The following is a 19623-nucleotide window of genomic DNA, read 5'->3' as shown; positions in this document are numbered from 1 at the left end:
TTTGTAATTGCAATTGAAATTTGTTTCTTGGATTTGCAGGCTTGTACTTTGGTTTGGGAAATGAGAGTGATTGGATGGGATGTGTGCTATGAAGCTGAATTTGTGCCTGAATTTGAACTGAATTTTCTCTAGAGAAATTCTCAACCCAGAGAAAATTCCCACTTTCGTTATCTGTTTCCACCAGAACAGATTTAACCATGATAGCCAGCCTGCCTGCCTGCTTACGCCCATGTTGGGCAACTCATCTCATCATGTCAAAAGATTAGGGAATGGTTTTGAGCTGCTTCTGCCTCTACTTCTAGTGGATGAATATTAACAAGGAGCTAGCAATTTTGGTAAAATTAGAATTTTTTGTTGTTTGGCTGTGTATGTATATTAGACTGAGAAGCAAATAATATTCTAGCTGATGATAAATATGCATCAGCTTAATTTCTTCCACTGCTTTGCTTAGCTGCCTTGTCCTCCAGCAAGGTTTGAACTGCAATTGGGGAAGAAGCTATTGTGACAACAGTAGCAACAATGGTGGAGGATCAAACCTACGGCAGAGAAATTTGAATTTTCTCTGGAGTCCATGAAAGGCTAAGGAAATTTCTTTGGCAGTGTCCATGAAAGGCTAAGGAGGCCAGAGAAATTCAAAATTTCTTTGGACCAATTTTCTCTAACTTGAATTTTCTCTGGACCAATTTTCTCTGGATTGTTGTTGAGGGACCTTAGACAATGAAAATATTTGATGTTCTTTATACTATAAAATCATAATATCAGAGACCTTAAAAAAAATACCCCTAAAAAAGCCATCTAACTCTTCTATATACTATTTAAGATGGACTATTTAATCACATAAAAAATAGAAATTATATTTAGACATTATCCCTATAAATTATGCTATTATATACAACTATAGCTGTAGTAAATTAACTATAATATATATGAAAATTTATATTAAGATTTCATTTTCAATTAATTAAATTATAATTAACAAACTAAAAAATAACAATAATGGTATAATGGGATAGAAAGAGAATCAAATAAATAATACAATGATATTTAAAAGTTTTAAATTTACCTAGTTATACAAAAATCTAATGTTATAGTAAAATCTTAAATTCTCAATAAATTTTCACATTTTCTATAAAATAAAATGACAATAAAAAATAAAAAATTGGATACCCATTTTTTTTACTTCAACTTTATGGTCTTCATTGAAGAAAACAAAATCCTTAGCACAGAACGGACATAGATACTTCGATTGCAATCATAATCATCAATAATTCTTCTCCATCATGCAAACCTGTAACACAAACACATAAACCTTACTAAAACAAAAACCAAAACTAAAACCAAACCAAACCAAACCAAACCAACAGCAGAGAAAAAGATTCATAGAGAAAGAAAAGTAAAATTAAAAAACAAATAAATTTATGGAATGAGAGAATGCTACTTCCGCCAGTGCCCGCGAAGTCTAAGAGTTGGGATGACTAATCAGATTATTCTTCAAATAAGATTTGAAAATTGATTAATTTATCTCATTAAGTGATTTAAAATTTTGATAGGCATAAATATAAGAAAAATGGATAATTATATTACTAAATTATAATTCAAATTTAGATATTGTCATATTTTTTTGAAATCCATATTTAAATTCTTATATATATATATATATATATATATATATATATTTGTGTGGTTCCTATTTGGTTTGGTTTGTTTGTTTGTTTGTTTTTTTTTTCCCCAATATATTTAAGATGGAATTGTGGGTGTCTAATTTTTTCCTCCCAATTTAACTATTTATATTATTTCATATAAAAATTTATTATTAATTTTTTTATATACCGTGCTTAGCATTAGTGTGTGAATTGTGATTTTTAAATATCTTTTTTTTTTCTTTTTTATGTTATATTAAAGTTTTATATTTCGATAATAATCATATGCGTTGGACTCAAATTTAGATATTATCATATTTTTTTGAGATCCATATTTATATTCTTATATTTATATTTATATTTATATTTATATTTTTGTATGGTTTCTATTTGGTTTGGTTTGGTTTGGTTTGTTTGTTTGTTTTTTTTCCAATTTATTTAAGATAAATTTGTGGGTGTCTATTTTTTCCCCCAATTTAACTATTTATATTATTTCATATAAAAATATATTATTAATTTTTTTACATACCGTGCATAGCACTAGTTACCACTAGATATGTGAATTGTGATTTTTAAATGTCTTTTTTTTTATATTATATTAAAGTTTAATATTTTGATAATAATCATATGTGTTGAACTTTTCAAGAAATTTTTTTTTATACTTGTTCTTAATGCATTAAAGTGTTATTATGAGAGATAATAATCATGTGTTGGGACTTTTCAAAAAATTCATGTGTTGGACTTTTCAAGAAATTTTTTTTATACTTGTTCTTAATGCATTAAAGTGTTATTATGAGGGTAAAGCTTGGAAGTTTGGAGAAGTTAATACATGCTAAGGTTTTTTTTTTTTTAAATAAAAAAATCAAGAAATTTAAATTGGGATATTGGAGCTCCCAAAAGGTTTGGGAGTTAGGAACCACTTTTTCCTTAATATATACTAGCCTATCACCCGTGCTATGCATGAGATAATTATAGATATTTATATTTGTTTTAAACTTTTTTAATATATAAATTATGTTTTTTAAGATTTTTTATAAAAATAATTTAACAATCTTATCACTAACTATAGTGTATGAGAGAAGTTGAAAAAGGTACTGCAGTAACTATACACGGATTGTATCTATAATCACTACAAGAATTAACACTTTTGGCAACAAAAAAATTGGTCGCTAAAAGTCAATTTTTGGTCGGCAAAAGTTATCCGCGACCAATTTTTTTGGTCGCTACTTTGGTCGCCAATTGAGGGTCGGCAAAAGTAATTCGCGACCAAAATTGTGGTTGGTCGGCAAAAGTTGGATTTCGCGACTAAATTTTTAGTCGCTAAATGTTTAATTACCGCGACTAATTTATTTTGTCGCCAAAACACTTTGGTCGCGAAAAGTGATATTTTCGCGACCAAAAAGTTTGGTCGCCAATTATCACATTCAACGACCAAAAAGTTTGGTTGCCAATTGTGACATTCTGCGACCAAAAAATTTGGTCGCCAATCGTGACATTCCGCGACCAAAAAATTTGGTCGCCAATTGTGACATTCTGCAACCAAAATTTGTTTGGTCGCCAATTGTGACATTTCGCGACCATAAAATTTGGTCGCCAATTGTAACATTCTGCGACCAATATTTTTTTGGTCGCCAATTGTGACATTTCGCGACCAATCAATTGGTCGCCAATTGTGACATTCTGCGACCAAAATTTGTTTTGGTCGCCAATTGGGACATTTCGCGACCAAAAATTATGGTCGCCAATTGTGACATTCTGCGACCAAAATTTTTTTGGTCGCCAATTGTGACATTTCGCGACTAATCAATTGGTCGCCAAAACTATAAAAACCAAACCAAATTTTGGTCGCTAATACCCAACAAAATAAACCTGTAATTTATAATAATTCATCCAATTTATTCAATATAATCTATAAAAAGAAGAAATCATTCAAACCAACAAATAAATTGAATCATCAACATTCAACCAAAAACCATATATCAACCATTTCTGAACCTGTTTAATTAAAGTCAGCAACTATTATAAGTGTACATCCGCAAATAATTCGAAACTACATATTTCATTTAGCATAAAAATTAAACACATAACAAGTACTTGTTATTTTGTTTTAAATTTTTATCCATGTACATCAACCCAAAAATATAACTAGTAGTCTACCAAATATTTTCTATACACACACATCCAAAAATATAACTACTAGTCTACCCTAATATTTTCCATATACATCTATACAAAAATATATAATCCTTCCAAAAATACAAAAAGTGCCAATTTGTCCTGTACAATTTAGCTTTGTGCACGAGTTCATCCATCTGTACCAAAGAAAAAGAGAAATAATGTCAGTTAAAATTGAACAAATAATGAAAAATATCCATGAAAAGCAAAGGTCACATTAGCAAATTAAAATGACTACCATTATCAAATTGTAAATAAAACAATAGCATTCTTATGTCTATAGAATAAATTGAATGAGCCACAATTCCCCGTTTAACCAGTTTGTGACTATTGGATAGTTTTATTTCTAATCGTTTTTGTTTAGAGATAAGTATTAGAAAAAGCAAATACTAATATATTACTTTATATTTATCATGCATGTATTGATCAGTGATATAAAAAAATGTTTAAAACAAAAAATAATATATAGCAACTCTCTAATAAATTTGATACATCGATGATTAATAGTTTGTATTTATAGTTGACTGTCACCTATAAATACAAACTATGAATTGGTGTTGATAGTCACCACCATATATAGCACACCACCGAAAGCATCCAGACAGATCTGATGCAGACCACCAAAATTGCTCCAGATCAGTCCACCTTCATGACTGATGCAATACTTCACCATGCAGACCACCAAAGGAAGAGAAAAGAAGGAAAAAAAAGAAATAGAGAGGAGCTAATTCAGAGCAGTTTTGGACCCCAAACGCCCCGATTTTGCCTACTTTGTCACACTTTTATGTCCTACATAACTAATAATGCATCCTATCGAAGCGTTGCTTGCTTTCACAAGTTTGTTTGATCTAGGCCGAGGTGACCGCTACGATCTCAGGTTGTTTCCAGGCTGTTTCCAACTTTTTGCCCCAACCGGCTCGTTTTTGCCTTATCTATCACATTTTGGTTTCCATGGAACAGTCACAAATTCTTGTTTAACTAGTCATCCTTGGATCAGTGGAACATTACAATGTTTAAAGTTTCTATACTGGTCAACATAAACTAAACTGTAAATTCCATCTTTACCCCCCTATCCTCAAAGAGTATGTCTTGGTTTGATGACTAAGAAAATGATACATGAATATTTACCCCCCTTTCTTTTTACCTCCTACGTACGAACCATATGTATAAATATAGGACCTATCATATCTATAAAATAATACTATCTATAATTCACTGAACTCAACATGATACTAAAATTCACTAAACTACATGAATATTTATTTTTATTTTTATTTTTTGCTTAAAGATCGATCCTCTTCTGATTGAATATGCTTTTTTTTTAGTCTAAAAGCTTCAAGTCGAGAGGAATCTCCATGTTGACCACTTTTGGAAGTGATTTCTTTTAAAACAATCTTGTGTTCAATCATGCAATTAAGTTAGTCTTTAAATTGTACACTTGTAAATATCATAATCACTTATATTTAGAATAACAAAGACTAATGTTAATTTGGCTATTGTAATATATATTAAAAAAAATTAATGCTTTGCAACATATTAAAACAAAAACAAAAACAAATAATGTGATGTGTGATATTATAGAAAATTTTAAATTTTTATGTAAACTATATGGGTGAAATGTTATGCTCCACTACAACATAAAAATATAATAACAAAGAAAGCACTTGAGTTTAGATATACATAAAATAGTGGATGATTCGCGAATAATGCAATGTAGATTCATTCATTCTCTAGATTTTTTATTTTTTATTTTTAGTTAGCCATGGAACAAAATGAGCATGCATTATTGTTGTAGAAATATTTGAAGGTGTGAAAATAAAATGGGTGATATAGTAATCTTCAATCATCTTATTCATAAAATTAAAATTAAAAATAAAAAAAAGGGGGGGGGGGAAGGTAGGGGATAACCTAATTATTTTTCATTAACATTATGAATGAAAAATTAGAGATGATGAAAAGTTAGAGAAGTTAGAGAAAAGTTAGAGAAGATTTTCCAAAATAAGAGTATTGATTTAATGAAGTATTAAATAGTTGGACAATCTTTAATTATTCACTTTAATAAGTGAGACAAATTTAAACATATTAAGTTGTTAACAAGACCCTTTACAAAGGCGTATCCAAGGCTTTAAAATATTTAAACACATTTTTTATTTCTCGATATGTATCAACTCTACAAAATATAGCTCTTTACATATCAAAATAGCAAAAAAATAATTTATGTAACCGACCTTTTTAAATTGGGACACAAAGCTTAGTTGGCTTCGTTTGGACAATTGAATGTAAAAATGTTTCAAAATTGGATTATGCAACTGTTTTAGTCAAATCTCATACATGTAGCTATAACTCTTTGTTTTTTTTTTTTTTTGTTCTTGTTTTTTCCCTCCACTGTCCCAATCAAAAAGTATGGAACACTTTTTAATCAATCGTCTCACCTAATGAGTCACAAATGAATAATTGAGCAACTGATTTCATTGGCATATATATGATTCCCAATGGGGTGATTACTAAAGGCACTGAAAAAGGATGGTTGGATTAGGTTCACTCTTGCGTGCCACACTAATTAAACATCAGTTTGATTGATTAAACATCCCATATACAGTTTTAACTATCACCCAATAACAAAGGCAAATTCTTCAAAATGTTGTATTTGAATCATAAATTTGATTAGATTTGTAAAATAAGAAGGAAAAGGTAAAGAAAATGGAGGAAAAAAATTAATATATCTAATTTAGGTATGTTATGGACGCAGAAAAATTTCACAAACCTGTAGATCCTCCATGACAGTTGGGTATGCATCCTTGAGATCAATAACAGCAATGCCCTCTGGAAATTTACGTATTAGGATGAGTAGTTGATTCTTGTCCTTCAGAGCATGTTTGGACTGTAATCAAATAAAGACCAAGTAAATTCTCAGCACAAAGACAACTTTTTTTCGAAGCTTTTTGGGCAGGCACCTGTAACAATCTATGAACTCTTGGGGAAGACAGAGAAGTTCAATTGTCTGCCAGGGTTCCAGGTGAAAAGATTAGGATTTACCTTGTAAGCGAAGCACATCCCATCATAGTTCACTTTTGGGTTATTCCTCAAACTGTCAAAGACAACCTTGTTGGAATTAATGTCAACATAACATGCTTCATTTATTTGCTCTGGTGTAAAGGCTTGCCTTGTCTGCAGAATAAGAAACATAAATAATTAAGGTGTAATTAATCCCTTTCAAGTGAGCCTACAAAAAATGAGAGGACAAATCAACCAATGACTTCCCACATGCCCCTGCCTCGCACACTGGCATCCTGCAGGGGTAGGTGGGTTGTGCAGCAAGTATCAGCAGCAGGAATAAGTTCAAGGCTCACAGCATAAGAAGTATTGGAGGAACTATTGCAGGATCTACCCAAAGAAATCTCACATTATCCAACCCCCAGCTGGATGAAAAATCTCGAGAGATAAATAATGCTCAATATGTAAAGAGCCCCAGAGAAATCGGTGTAACAAGTAGTGTCAGACTTGTCAGTGTTGGGAACCATAACCAGTTTAAAAAAAAAAATAGAGACTATTTGAGTTTTTAAACCTGAAAACCCAAAAAGAACCAAACCCCCTGTTTTAGAAGTGCATTGTTTAAGCACATTATTTTAAGCTAAATAAGCCGCAATTTTTTTTTTTTTTAACAAACAGAGCGTATCTAAGTCTAACCCAAATGAATAACAAATTGTCCTGAAAAACCAAACTAAATCGAGCTATTGTGATTAATAGTAATCATTGACATAAAACACTATCTAACCCAGATGGGACAATGAAGGATCAATTCAAACATCAAAGGCGAAGAAAGTGCAGGACCAAAACCTCTTGCACTGTAAAACTAAGATAATGACTCTTAATATAAAGTTATCCTAGGAGAGCAATCTAAGAGGTAGTGAAAAGCTTTAGTTGAAGCCTTACCAGGAGACCAGACAACATGAATCAGACTTCATTGGCAACTTCAATTAAATTTCAAGTGCTAAAGACCTGTAGGGAAAAGCTGGTTAGAAGGATCACTGCCATTTGAGTACAAACAAGTCACCCAATTGCATGCGCTAAGAAAATGGTAAATCAGTGATGATCATCCTTGTGCCAACTGTCTCTGCATGTGGGTCAGCAAGTTGGGACAGAAACATACAATTGTGTAAAATCTATTTTTCAACATGTCATTTGGGAATATTCACACCCCTCAACAAAATCATAAAAGCTCTCGAGTATGACTTGGTATGATATTTCATCTAGCCCCACCATTTCCCAGATCAACCCTACTCAAATCAATGGAAATTCAAGGCCAAAAATATGAGAAACATAAGAAAGCAAAAATAAATTGGATAAGAATAGTTCCTTTGTTAACTATTGCTTCTAATTTACAAAGGCAAAAGAAAAAAAATAATAACAAAAAGAAAAGAACTAATCCATGCTGCTATAACCAGCGTCCACAAAATAAAGTTCAAGCTAATGCGGAAGCCTAGAGTCATGGACATGTGTAGAAGCTACATTATGAAACTGTGTTGATGCCACATTATGAAACATGGTTGGCACTACATTATGCAAATGTGCTGGCACAAGATCATGTAACATACTATGAACGTATTCCTTACTATATGCATTGGATGAGTTTCAGTCTCGGCTCCAAGAACTGCAAAAGGAAAAGATAATTTATTTCATATTGTTCGATTAACATCAATTTGACTAACTTTCATACCCACTGACTCAATGAATTTTGGTTGATTATTTGATCTGGTGGCAGAGTAAGAGGTTGCACAAGGTCCTTGAATTTGTATCAAATACCTGCTGTTTAAATATTGACTTGTTTTTTGTTGTCAAGGCTGAGGTGGCAGTTGAAAGGCTTGATCAACTAAAAGCTAGCAGGATGAAGGAAATTGCTTTAAAGAGGCAAACTGAGGTTGAGGAGATTTTTGGATAAGGTTGAGAAATGGATAAGGTTGAGGAGACTCTCAGCAGGAGGAGACTCTCAGCAGGAAAGAAATATTGGATAAGGTTGAGAAATGGATGTTTTGAGGACATAAGATAGTCCATGGAAATCATATAAAAAAAGAAAGTAAAGCATAGTACTCGAATTGAAAACAATAACTACATGAATACATTGCAATTGAAACAAAAGCTTGTTGACTGGTGAAGGGCAAAAAAGAAGCTAGCACAACACATGTTGAATGGAAGAGAAAAGACTTCCTAGGAGAATCTTCGTTTTAATATACATTCACAATGGATAGTGGAAAAGTATTCAAATGGGCCATACATCTATATATACCAATTTGATAGTGTAAAGAAGTTCCATTTCTTTTATGAGATGCCATAGATATTGAGCCAACTTTGAATAGCATGTAAAATGTGTGACAGGATGACAACATGCACACTATCTAATACCTTTGATTCTCAATGGCAAACATGCAAAATATGTGTGGTAGCAATGTAGGAGAGATGTGTTATCTAGTGTACATTTTGTTTTTTAAGTAATAAAAGCTTTCAAATAAATATAAATAAATGAAAGGTGCAGTCTAATTAAACCCCAAAAACTGCTTGAAGCATATGTGATTCATTTAAAAGGTGCTCTCTCTCAACAAAAACAGAAAGAAAAAAAAAATAGGAAAAAAAAAATAAAATTCAAAGAAGACAATGTGCAGTGTAGTTAACCTTGGATCCTAGATTTGAATGCCCTCAGGTAAGGGGTCCAATATTTAATATAATAGCTAGTGATAGTATTTCTCCAACAACATCAGGCCTACCTTGAGCGTCCTTCCCATCCAATCGAATAGTCTAAATGACCTTCCAAATGTTTTCTCTTTTTTTTTGAAGTCTTTAGTCAAGTTGCACACGCACATCACATAAATGAAAAGTTGTGGCCATTGTGATTTCACAGGCATCATCAAACACACGCCCCTCTCTCTCTCTCTCTCTCTCTCTCTCTCTCTCTCTATCTATATATATATATATATATCTTTGTGTGAGAGTGGAAATTTTTGGGTAAAGTAGACCAACAAGGTTCCACTTGATATTTGCAAAGTCAAGTCAATTAACTGTTTTAATAAATCCTAGGCCATTCAAGAGCAGGCCTAATTTCCCATTGAAGTGCAATACATCCATAAGGATTATTTAAGCCACTGGAATAACGAAACATTTTCAGCTCATTTTTCAATGTTCATTACTAAAATGCAACATATTGGTAAATAGAATTTGAGTATCATCTAAACTTTCACAGACACTTTTAAATTAGATTCATAGACTCGACTCGACTCGACTCGACTCAATGAAGCATCAAACTTGACATAAGATTTAAGCAAATAAGAATGAAGAAGGCATACCAAGTTGTTTCAGAATGTCAGTGAACGTAGCCTGCAAAACATAGGAAGAAAAGAAGAAAACGCTGGTTATCCCTGGTGCAATCTGGAATGAAAAAAAAAAAAAACAAAAAAATCTAACTAACTAATTTTCTAACCATAACAACAAACAGGAACAAGAAATAAACATGAAAATAGTTGCTATTCTTCATAAAGAAAATGCTCGTTTCAATTTGCTCTTTTATGCCTTCATGCTAAAAACAAGAAGTATAGCAAAAAGCTCAGCATGAGTTTAATTACAAGCAAATTCTAGTAGTGCAACTTGTCCCTCAGTAATTGCATAAGAACATTGGTATGGTATTGACAACATTTTTAGATTTCTTTAGAAAAGACTCCATGTCATAATTTTGCTATTATGCCATTTTTTATGGCAAAGAGGCTGCTGTATATGAGCTCACCATTAGGTGCAAGGGGGTATATCTAGAAGATATATGGTACTTCAGCCATAAAAACAAACAACAAATGTGGAGGTAGCTTATTTGGTTGCTTTTAAGAAATTCTTTCACTACAATTAGAAAAAGATGAAATTCTTGCCGTGTTGAAGTCAACAATTATAAAGAGATCAAAGTATACTAATCCTTCCCTTCATTTTCTCTCTTTTTTATTCTCCACTCTCTTATTCAGCAATGGAATATTGTTAATATTATTTAAGGTTATCCCTTACTTCACTAGGAACACAGCTTCATGTACAGCTTTGCCTTTTGGCAGCGTTTTAGGGAAAAAATGCTGCTAAAACTTTTATTTTTAGTTGCAGTCAATAACCGCTACAATGGCCTATCTATAGCAGCCTTTTTCAGGCCGATACAATAAAAAACGCTGCTAAATCTTGATTTTCTTGTAGTGTGTGGAATGCACTTACCTCTTGTAACTCTGAGACCACAAAGAAGACAGAGCCAGTGTTAACCGTGTCATAAAGTCGAATTCGAACCAATTCTCGGCTACATGGTTCAGGCGAGTTCACAGATGGAGGGCCATGATCAACTCCCCTAGGAATAGAAAGTGTATTCTCCCAGTACCCTACATTCAAGATATTGATCAAATACCACAATTTCACCTTCTACTTCTGACAATGGTGGAGAAAGGTAAGCAGCACTAAAGTGGAGAGGGGTAGGAAAACATTATAACTGGGAGTGGGAACTGGGGGTGTAGGGGGAGATATGTAGTAGATCTGCCCCAGCTTCTGACCCCAACTAGAGATACTTAAAGCAAATCCAGCTCTTCTTGGTACTAGATTGACTTTAATAACTAACCTTTTCCAAAAAGATTGCATCAGAACCATTGCAAAAGCTTTTAGAATTCCTTCACTAAATCTTGAACACATGAATAAACCTTTATTCCTTCACTAAATCCAATTTTATAATGTAACAAGGCTATAGACTTCAACTTTACGGCTTCTCAGTGAAACATATCATTAGGTAGTTTGTCTAATTTCTTTCTATAGACTTCAATTCATTTTATTCCAATCCTTTCTATGAAACAAACACAACCTAAGTGTTGTCTAATTTCTTAGGTTTGAATCGCATGATAAATCATGATGCATTAACTTATACAGACCTTGATAACCAAGATTGTGAGATACTCAAAAGTTTAGGTAGTTTTATAAGATTAAGCATTTAAAATTTTAAAAATAGGTTAGAGAGATGGGGTTTTGCATCCACACTAAGTCATTGATTATGCAAAGAAGGTAACCGTTATAAATTTAATCTCTCTCTCTCTCTCTCTCTCTCTTTTTTATTTTTCTTTATTTTTCTTTTGGTTTTGATCAGCAACAAATAGTAGTTAAAAGTAAACATGGTCACTTCTGTGTAAAAGTAGAAAGCATTTTCTGTTTAAAAACCAATGCTTCACTCTCTGAACCTCATCAGACATTGTTTTATCTTCAAGATTCTTCATTGAAACTTCAACATCATAAGCCAACCTCAAGCATGCCAAAAGATTAAGTCAAAATAAAATCATAAAATCACATGTACCACAACTTACAAATAATCTTAAAATTCTATATACTCCCAAGTCCTATATATAAAATTAATTATCTAAATCTAGGATAACAAAATCCTTTCCATCTAATTCCATATGACTTTTCTAAGAGAATGATCCCATCAAATATTCTAATCCTAATGAGTACGCCTTGTACACAAATGATTCATGGCACATGCTTTGATTTTAGCAGAAAAGAATATAAACTATCATGAAAGAATAAAACATATTTAGCACAAAAATCTTTAAAAACCAAATTATGAGAAAGCACCCCAAAAATCTTTGGAATTAAGCAGGTTTGTAAGAGCATGGGAACTATAATGATATCCCTCTCCATGCAATTAATAAACTACACCCATTTGTCAGAATAGTAAGCCCATCTTCATGTAGGCCACATAACCAAATTGATCCATGGTCACCTGTTTCAATTAATTACATGTTACCATTGTCCCATTAAGAATCATTGTTAAGTTCATCAACATATATCATAGAATAGAACTGATAGCCAAAGGTGAAAAGATAGTACCATCAATCTTCTATAACGGCAAATCAAATTTAGTTGTCACATCTAGTTGCTAGGTCTCTATACACACAAAACTCTAGCTTCGATGATAGACAGAACAGAAGCATGTTAAAATATAAGCTTTCTGTATTGGTGTTGGTTCTTTAAACCCAAGACTATATATTGCTTTCATAAGCAGGGGAAGTAGCCTCAGTTCATTCCAAGCGTAATATTCAGCTTCATCAACTGAATCTCCTTCAATATCCTCCTTGGGATCACTGACTTCTGTCACAATTTAATTTTGTAAAAAAAAAAAAACACTCGTTCAAACAGAATCCAAAATACAAACTATCTAACAAATTTAATCACTTTATGAAGCAGTCTGCACTATCTCATAAACTTAACTTTAAGATTGACCCAGAAATTGATAAGTGGCAGACTCATAACAAGTACATTTGTAGTGAATCAGAACCAAAATATTACCAAATCATTTATATATGAAAAAAGAGATCAAAACTTGTCAACCTTAAATGCATTCCCAACCCAAAGATCAATAAATTACCATTAATATGTAGAGAGACAAAAATATACCAAATTATGATTTATCTAGCACAGAAATGGATAAATACTAAAGCATTGACATGTTCAGAACAAAATCTATAAGAAACCTTAACCTCAATCTAATCAAACAAAATTTTATACTAATCCACAAATTTACTAAAAAATAAATACGCAGAATTACAATTCTGACTCAAATTATTAAAAATTGAAGAGAATTCAAAACACTAACCAGCAGTTGGTTCTTCATTTTCCTCAGAATTCTTTGCATCCTTGTTCTTCTTTTTCTTCTTCTTCTTTTTCTTCTTTCTCTTCACTTTATTATCCTTCTCTTCACTTACAGCTTCAACCTCACCACCAAGCTCATCCTCCACTTCACTATGCTTCCTTTTTTTCTCATTTTTATTTTCTTTAGTCCTTTGTTTCTTGTTTTCTCTCTCAGGTTTAGGAATTTCCAAACCATACTCAGATTCATCAATCTCTTCAAGCGATAGAAAACCTACATTCACAACCAAAAAATATGTATATATCATCATCTCTTAAAATTTCCAACATCAACCCCTGTTTGGTTGCCAAGAAAATGCAGGAAACTAAAAGAACTCAACTGTTTAGAATTCTGAAGCATGTGCACAAAAACTAACAGAAACCCATAACGAAAAACAGCATGAAAACCCAAAATTTTCGTTTAATTGAAATTGAAAACTAATCGAACCTCCCTCGAGTTCGCTAGAGCCAACAGAGATAGAGAAAGGGTCGTCGTTTTCGAAGAGAGAAGAGTTCCATGGAAGCGAATCGAAGCGGTCGAGCTGTTCAAAGCCTTGTCTGGGTCGCTTTGCCTTGTTTGGTTTCTTCTTTGAAGCCATGACCAGAGCTCAGAGCTTACAAACACGGTCGAACGGTGACCCTTTTAGGGCTGTACGAGTGTTTTGGTGCGCAGTGTTTTGGGTACTCGTGAAAATTAATAACATTACCAAATTTTTGTTAAACTAGAGTTCCTTAAGGTTCACTAATTTTACAGAATTTTCGAATTGCTCAATCAAAACCTTGATTTTTAGTGAAAATCCCCAAATCAAAACCCTAGTTTGAATCTACAAACCTGGTTGAAGGGTGGAAGTGTTCTTTGCGTGCGTAAGTCTCTTCCATCTCCTTTCGGCCATCTTCTCTCTCCGTCGTTACTTCTCTTTCTTTGTTCTTTTCTTCTGGTTCAGAGCTCTGTCTGTGTGTATTTTCTTTGTTCATCTTCTCCTTCTCACTCATTGTTATGCCGGTTGGGGTTTGGGTTTGGGATTTGGGGTCTAAAGAAGAGAGAGAGTGAGGGTTTTGAAGAGTTTTTGCAAAAGAAAGAGAGGAGGGTTTGGGATTTGGTGTCCGATGCAAAGAGAGGGTAGGGGTTTGAAGAGCTTTAGCAGAGACCTGAGAGAGAGAGAGAGAGAGAGAGGAGATGGTACGATGGAGAGAAATTTTTTTTACTCGCAAAAAATTTTCATTTCCCCCTCCATGTTTTAAATTTCCCTCCCAAATTTTTGGCAACCAAAAGACAATATTAGTCGCAAAAAAGCTACCTTCGCCGACAAATTTTTTTAGTCGCAAAATCTCAATCAACGGCGACTAAAATATTAGTCGCTAAAAATATAATTTGGCGACTAATTTTTTTTGGTTGCTGAAAATAAGTTTTTGGCGACCAAATTTTTGGTCGCCAAAAAATATGTGACCTTTCGCGACCAAATGTGTAGTTGGTCGGCAAAAACATACCACTTTCTGCGACCAACTCATTTTTTGGTCGCTAAAATATAACCTTCTAAGACTAATAATATTTGGTCGCCAAAATTAATGATCATTCGTGACTACTTAATATTTGGTAGGCAAATATCATTTCTGGTAACCCGAAGGTGTACACAAATTTTTTTGGTCGGCAAAAATGGTCGCCAAATGTGTAAATTCTTGTAGTGAATTATTTGTATGAGGGGATTTAAATGCTGATTAATAGATTTTGACCAAATCAATAAATGCAGGCATGTGGAAAGATATGTGGATTGAAAAAAGTTAGTAAATACTGATCAAAGAATTTTGACCAAATCAATAAATGCTGATTTTTCTTTTTAATAAGAAATTTAGAAAATTCAAATTGAGATATTAAAGCTCCCACAGGTATTGGAGTTAAAAACCCCCTTGTGCTTAATATATAGTATATATAGATATATATAGATATAGATTTTCATTAATTTCTAGATATTCAATTTAAAGAGCAATTATGCATATTCAATTTGCTCGATTATTTTGCAATAAGAAAAAATATATATATATAGAAAAAGAAAACACTTTAGTCATGAAAATCGCATGATACAGTGGTTGTAATTTTTAATATTTTTTTGTACAAATAAAAATATGTATTCATTGAAACTAAAGAAAAATATTTTAAAATGTAGAGTACAAAGTATGTTGCAAATTGAATAAAATTTTTACAATTCCACTAGACCAATCTAAATTTGGGATAGGAGACCAATCCCAATATGAAGTTAATAATCTCATGACTCACAGCCAAGAGAGATTAATCTCATTTAATTTGGTTCGTCCAAACAAATATTGCTTTGAGAGTTGAGGAGAAAAAACTTACATCTACCTAAAACATTTTCACAAGTAAAAAATTGTAAGAAATATAAATATACCCAAACAAAAAGAAGAAATAAAATTACTTTCAGTTCAAAACCCATTGATTAAAACTTAAAAAACACTGCTTCTAGCAACATCATCCCAGTGAGAAACCATTTCCCTAATAACTTTAGTCAAAGCATACTAACAATTTACATTAGGGATTACCATGACATCAATAACATCATCATTCAAGAGCAACCACCACTACCTGTTTGCCAACATTTTGACCAGAGAAAAGCCCAATAAGAGCTGCTGGTGCACTCTCTAGGCCTTCAGCTACGTCTTCCACATATGTGATTTTTCCTTCTTTTATGCAGGGGAGGATCATTTCAAGAAACTTCGGATACAAGTGATAGTAATCAAAAACCAGAAATCCTTCCATACGGACACGTTTTGTGATAAGACAGAACAAGTTGTGTACACCTTCGGGTTACCACACACAGCAATGCGACCTTTTAGTCTCATGTTGACAAGTACTGCATCGAGCATCTTTCCTCCAACATTCTCAAAGTAAATATCGATGCCATTGGGAAAGTACCTGGCAGAAGTTTAAAAAGAGGTGTAGAGAATGAGGATATTTAACTTGAAAATTTGAGATTATTAAAAAAAAAAATCCTACCTAAAAGGTATTCCACTCAACCATGGATTTTTAATTTATTTATAGTTGAGAGGAGACGGCTATATCAAGTAATCTCTTGTAACTTTTTTGATTATAGTGAAAATAGCAGTAGCTCTAGTTATGGGATGAACTACATAAATCTTTGTATTCTTCATGTGTGCGTCTGTTTTATTTTTGTCGTGCGTTTGTCGTTTTGTGTTTTACATTTCACCAGTCCTGGCTAGGTGTTATGGATTACTAATTTTTTTTTAGTGCTGTTATGTATTTCTCTACAAGAAAATGAAATGCTCACCTTTTCAGAGCTGCTTCCAAGTCCTCCTCTTTATAGTTAAAAGCTTCATCAAACCTAAATTTGTTCTTCAACAGATCAACCTTAAGTAGACAAATAGTAAAAGACAGAAACAAAAGAACAAAAAATAGAAGAGAGTCAGTAACCATGCCTGCTCTGACCCAGCTTAATATACTAGGCTAAAATTTCTAAATTTGTGACGGCTCTGCAAACATGCCAGTTAAGAAGAAGGTGGAAGATCACATACATTGAGCAAACTAATATACTTTTGACTCTATTAGCAGTCACTTACTAGTTATTTGAACATTAATGGACATGTGGAGGGTGCTTACCTTTTCTTTGGTTCCAGCACTTCCAACAACATAACATCCTAATAGCTTTGCAAACTGGCCAACAAGCTGACCAACAGCTCCAGATGCAGCTGAAATGAAAACATAGTCTCCTTGTTTAGGAGAGCATATCTCATAAAAACCAACATAGGCCGTCATACCAGGCATACCTACAAGTATAAATTCAAAGCAACCAATTGAGCATCCAATGTAGCCACAACAACAACAACAACAACAACAGCAACAACAACAAAAAGAGTAGAATTCGATAAAAACACGTGTTCTGCACCTTGAGTGCAACCATCAAACTACCAGGAATTAAATCAATCAAGAGCTATAGAAATATCCTATTCTTTGCAATAAAGTTCATACTTGGACCTTAATGTTGGATTGAGGTCACCAGCTCCTTTTGTTTTAATAGACTAGGAAATTCTAAAGAAGTGATATAGATATAGATATAGATATAGATATAGACATAGATATATAAGCGTGTATGTAAGTCCCTGCGTGACTCATCACTGAACTGTCAACCGTTTCTAAAGCCGATCTCGCATTTTCTTCCATTTTCACGTTTTTTTAAAAAAAACTTTTTTTGTTTTTTATTTTTATATTCCATTTTCACGTTAATAATGTGCTTTGTAGTGCAAAAAAGGGCAATGCTCTTCGTGTGCAATACGCAAAATGATTGACAGTTATAAATTGTGAACTATAGAGGATGTGGGCCTCATTATTTGGTGTGATGTTATTTTGATTTTATTTTTTTTATTATTATCATATCAATAGGGCTCTAATTTGAACTTTATTATTAGAGTTCTGAATTACTTTCTGTATAATATTCATCTTAAAAAATTATATAAGTTGAATATAAATTTAAACAAAATTATAAAAATTTATATGATTTTATAAATTTATGTTAATTTATATTTAATTTATATATTTTTGTAAGATTATTTATATTAATTTATAAATAAATAGAGTTCTGAATCACTTTCTGTATAATATTCATCTTAAAAAATTATATAAGTTGAATATAAATTTAAACAAATTTTAAAAATTTATATGATTTTATAAATTTATGTTAATTTATATTTAATTTATATATTTTTATAAGATTATTTATATGATTTTATAAAAATTTATGTAATTTTATGTTAAGATTTTATACGCACCAAAAAATTGTCCTGCGAAAAAATATAATCAAATAAAATGTGGCCGGTATAGGTTTGATTACCTAACCTTTAAAAAAATATTATATTTATAGGGAAATTTAAAATGTGAATATTATATTACCTAACCTTTAAAATGTGTGCGTATGAAAATTATTTTAAGGGACACTTTTTCATAAATTTTTTTTTACCCATTTATGTTTCATTTAGTTGATATTATTTTTTTATATTTCAATAAGTTCTATGAGTGACATACTTACTAAAATATCCTTAATAATATTCACATTTATAGTGTGAATATTTTGTGATGTGAATATTCACATCATCAATGTGAATATTTACACTGTCAATGTGAATATTCATACGTCAATATGAATATTGACATTGTAAAATATGAATGTTCACATCACTAAATTACTAACCGTTCAAAAATATTTATAAGTATAGAAATGTCTGTAAAATATTTTAAATATGAGAATTAAGAATTGGTAGATCAAATGTTCAAATAATTGGACTTATTAGAACAAAAGAAGATCTTATGGACTAATTAGGATATAAACACTTAATTTTTTTTTTCTTCTAATAAATCTCCCTTATTTTAAATGAGATTATTCTATCGCGATTATTATAATTAACTAAGGTAAAGGTAAAATATATGTATAATAATAATTAAGATAATCATAGGCTTGGTAGGATGATAATTATCCACACAAAAAAAAAAAAAAAAAAAAACATTGAAAAATTCTAGAAACTCAGACATATTCATTCAAGATTTTTTGGGCGGATACTTGTATGATAGAGATTAAATTTATATAATGTGACGTCTATAGGGTGGGTATTTGTATAGTAAAGATTAAATTTATATAATGTGACATTTATAAGAAGAATAAATTTGAATAAAAAGATGATAATTTTAAATAATTTTTTAGTAAATAATTTCCCTATATTTGTAGTATTACCAAAAAATAAGTAAGCTTGGTAGAATGATAATATAGGGACATTTTGGAAAAATGAATATAAACCAGCTTTTTGGTTAAAAAGTCAGCCTTTCTTAGCAACAAACCATTTGGAAAGATAGATATAAATCAACCTGAAATACCCTCAGTTTTTTTCAGTAAAATGATAATTTTAAAAATATGCACAAGAGTGAAATGAGAATTTTATAATTTTTATAAATGATGTGATATCATATTATAATAATTTTAAAAAAAAAGTTAAAAAAAAACTATTTATTTAACACTTTTCAAATTTATTTATAAAAAAATGAAAAATATCCTAAAATAAACAAAAAAATTATTTGTTTTTATCTTCCCAAAACACCCTTTAGTTTGAGGACCGAACAATG

The 19623-nt window shown here is 31.6% G+C and overlaps 1 protein-coding gene and 1 pseudogene across 6 annotated transcripts; both read right to left on the bottom strand.

Moving 5' to 3' along the window:
• Positions 1-3764: 3764 nt before the first annotated feature.
• LOC114322095 (DEAD-box ATP-dependent RNA helicase 13-like) lies at positions 3765-14863 on the bottom strand. 5 transcript variants are annotated; one of them, XM_082874849.1, is made up of 7 exons: positions 14320-14863; positions 13456-13722; positions 11046-11203; positions 10151-10181; positions 6852-6983; positions 6580-6696; positions 3765-3952 (listed from the first exon to the last, which is right to left on the bottom strand). In XM_082874849.1, exons 1-5 carry the CDS (start codon positions 14378-14380, stop codon positions 6949-6951), a joined length of 552 nt encoding a protein of 183 aa, XP_082730975.1. In that variant the 5' UTR covers positions 14381-14863; the 3' UTR covers positions 3765-3952; positions 6580-6696; positions 6852-6948. The 5 variants fall into 5 exon arrangements, with proteins under 5 accessions (XP_082730975.1, XP_082730971.1, XP_082730972.1 ...); XM_082874845.1 differs by lacking the exon at positions 14320-14863 and adding an exon at positions 13936-14149; XM_082874846.1 differs by lacking the exons at positions 3765-3952; positions 6580-6696; positions 14320-14863 and adding exons at positions 7749-7814; positions 13936-14149.
• A 1033-nt stretch (positions 14864-15896) lies between these two features.
• Positions 15897-17551, bottom strand: LOC145792921 (2-alkenal reductase (NADP(+)-dependent)-like; annotated as a pseudogene). Its single transcript, XR_014333141.1, has 3 exons — positions 17116-17551; positions 16787-16866; positions 15897-16413 (listed from the first exon to the last, which is right to left on the bottom strand). The product of XR_014333141.1 is annotated as a 2-alkenal reductase (NADP(+)-dependent)-like (transcript).
• Between the last annotated feature and the right edge of the window lie 2072 nt (positions 17552-19623).

Source organism: Camellia sinensis, chromosome 6, assembly GCF_055761805.1.
Source record: "Camellia sinensis isolate YWXY chromosome 6, ASM5576180v1, whole genome shotgun sequence".
NCBI classification, from domain to species: Eukaryota; Viridiplantae; Streptophyta; class Magnoliopsida; order Ericales; family Theaceae; genus Camellia; species Camellia sinensis.
The sequence above is the reverse complement of the archived record's forward strand: the minus strand, read 5'-3'. Positions and strand labels throughout refer to the sequence as shown.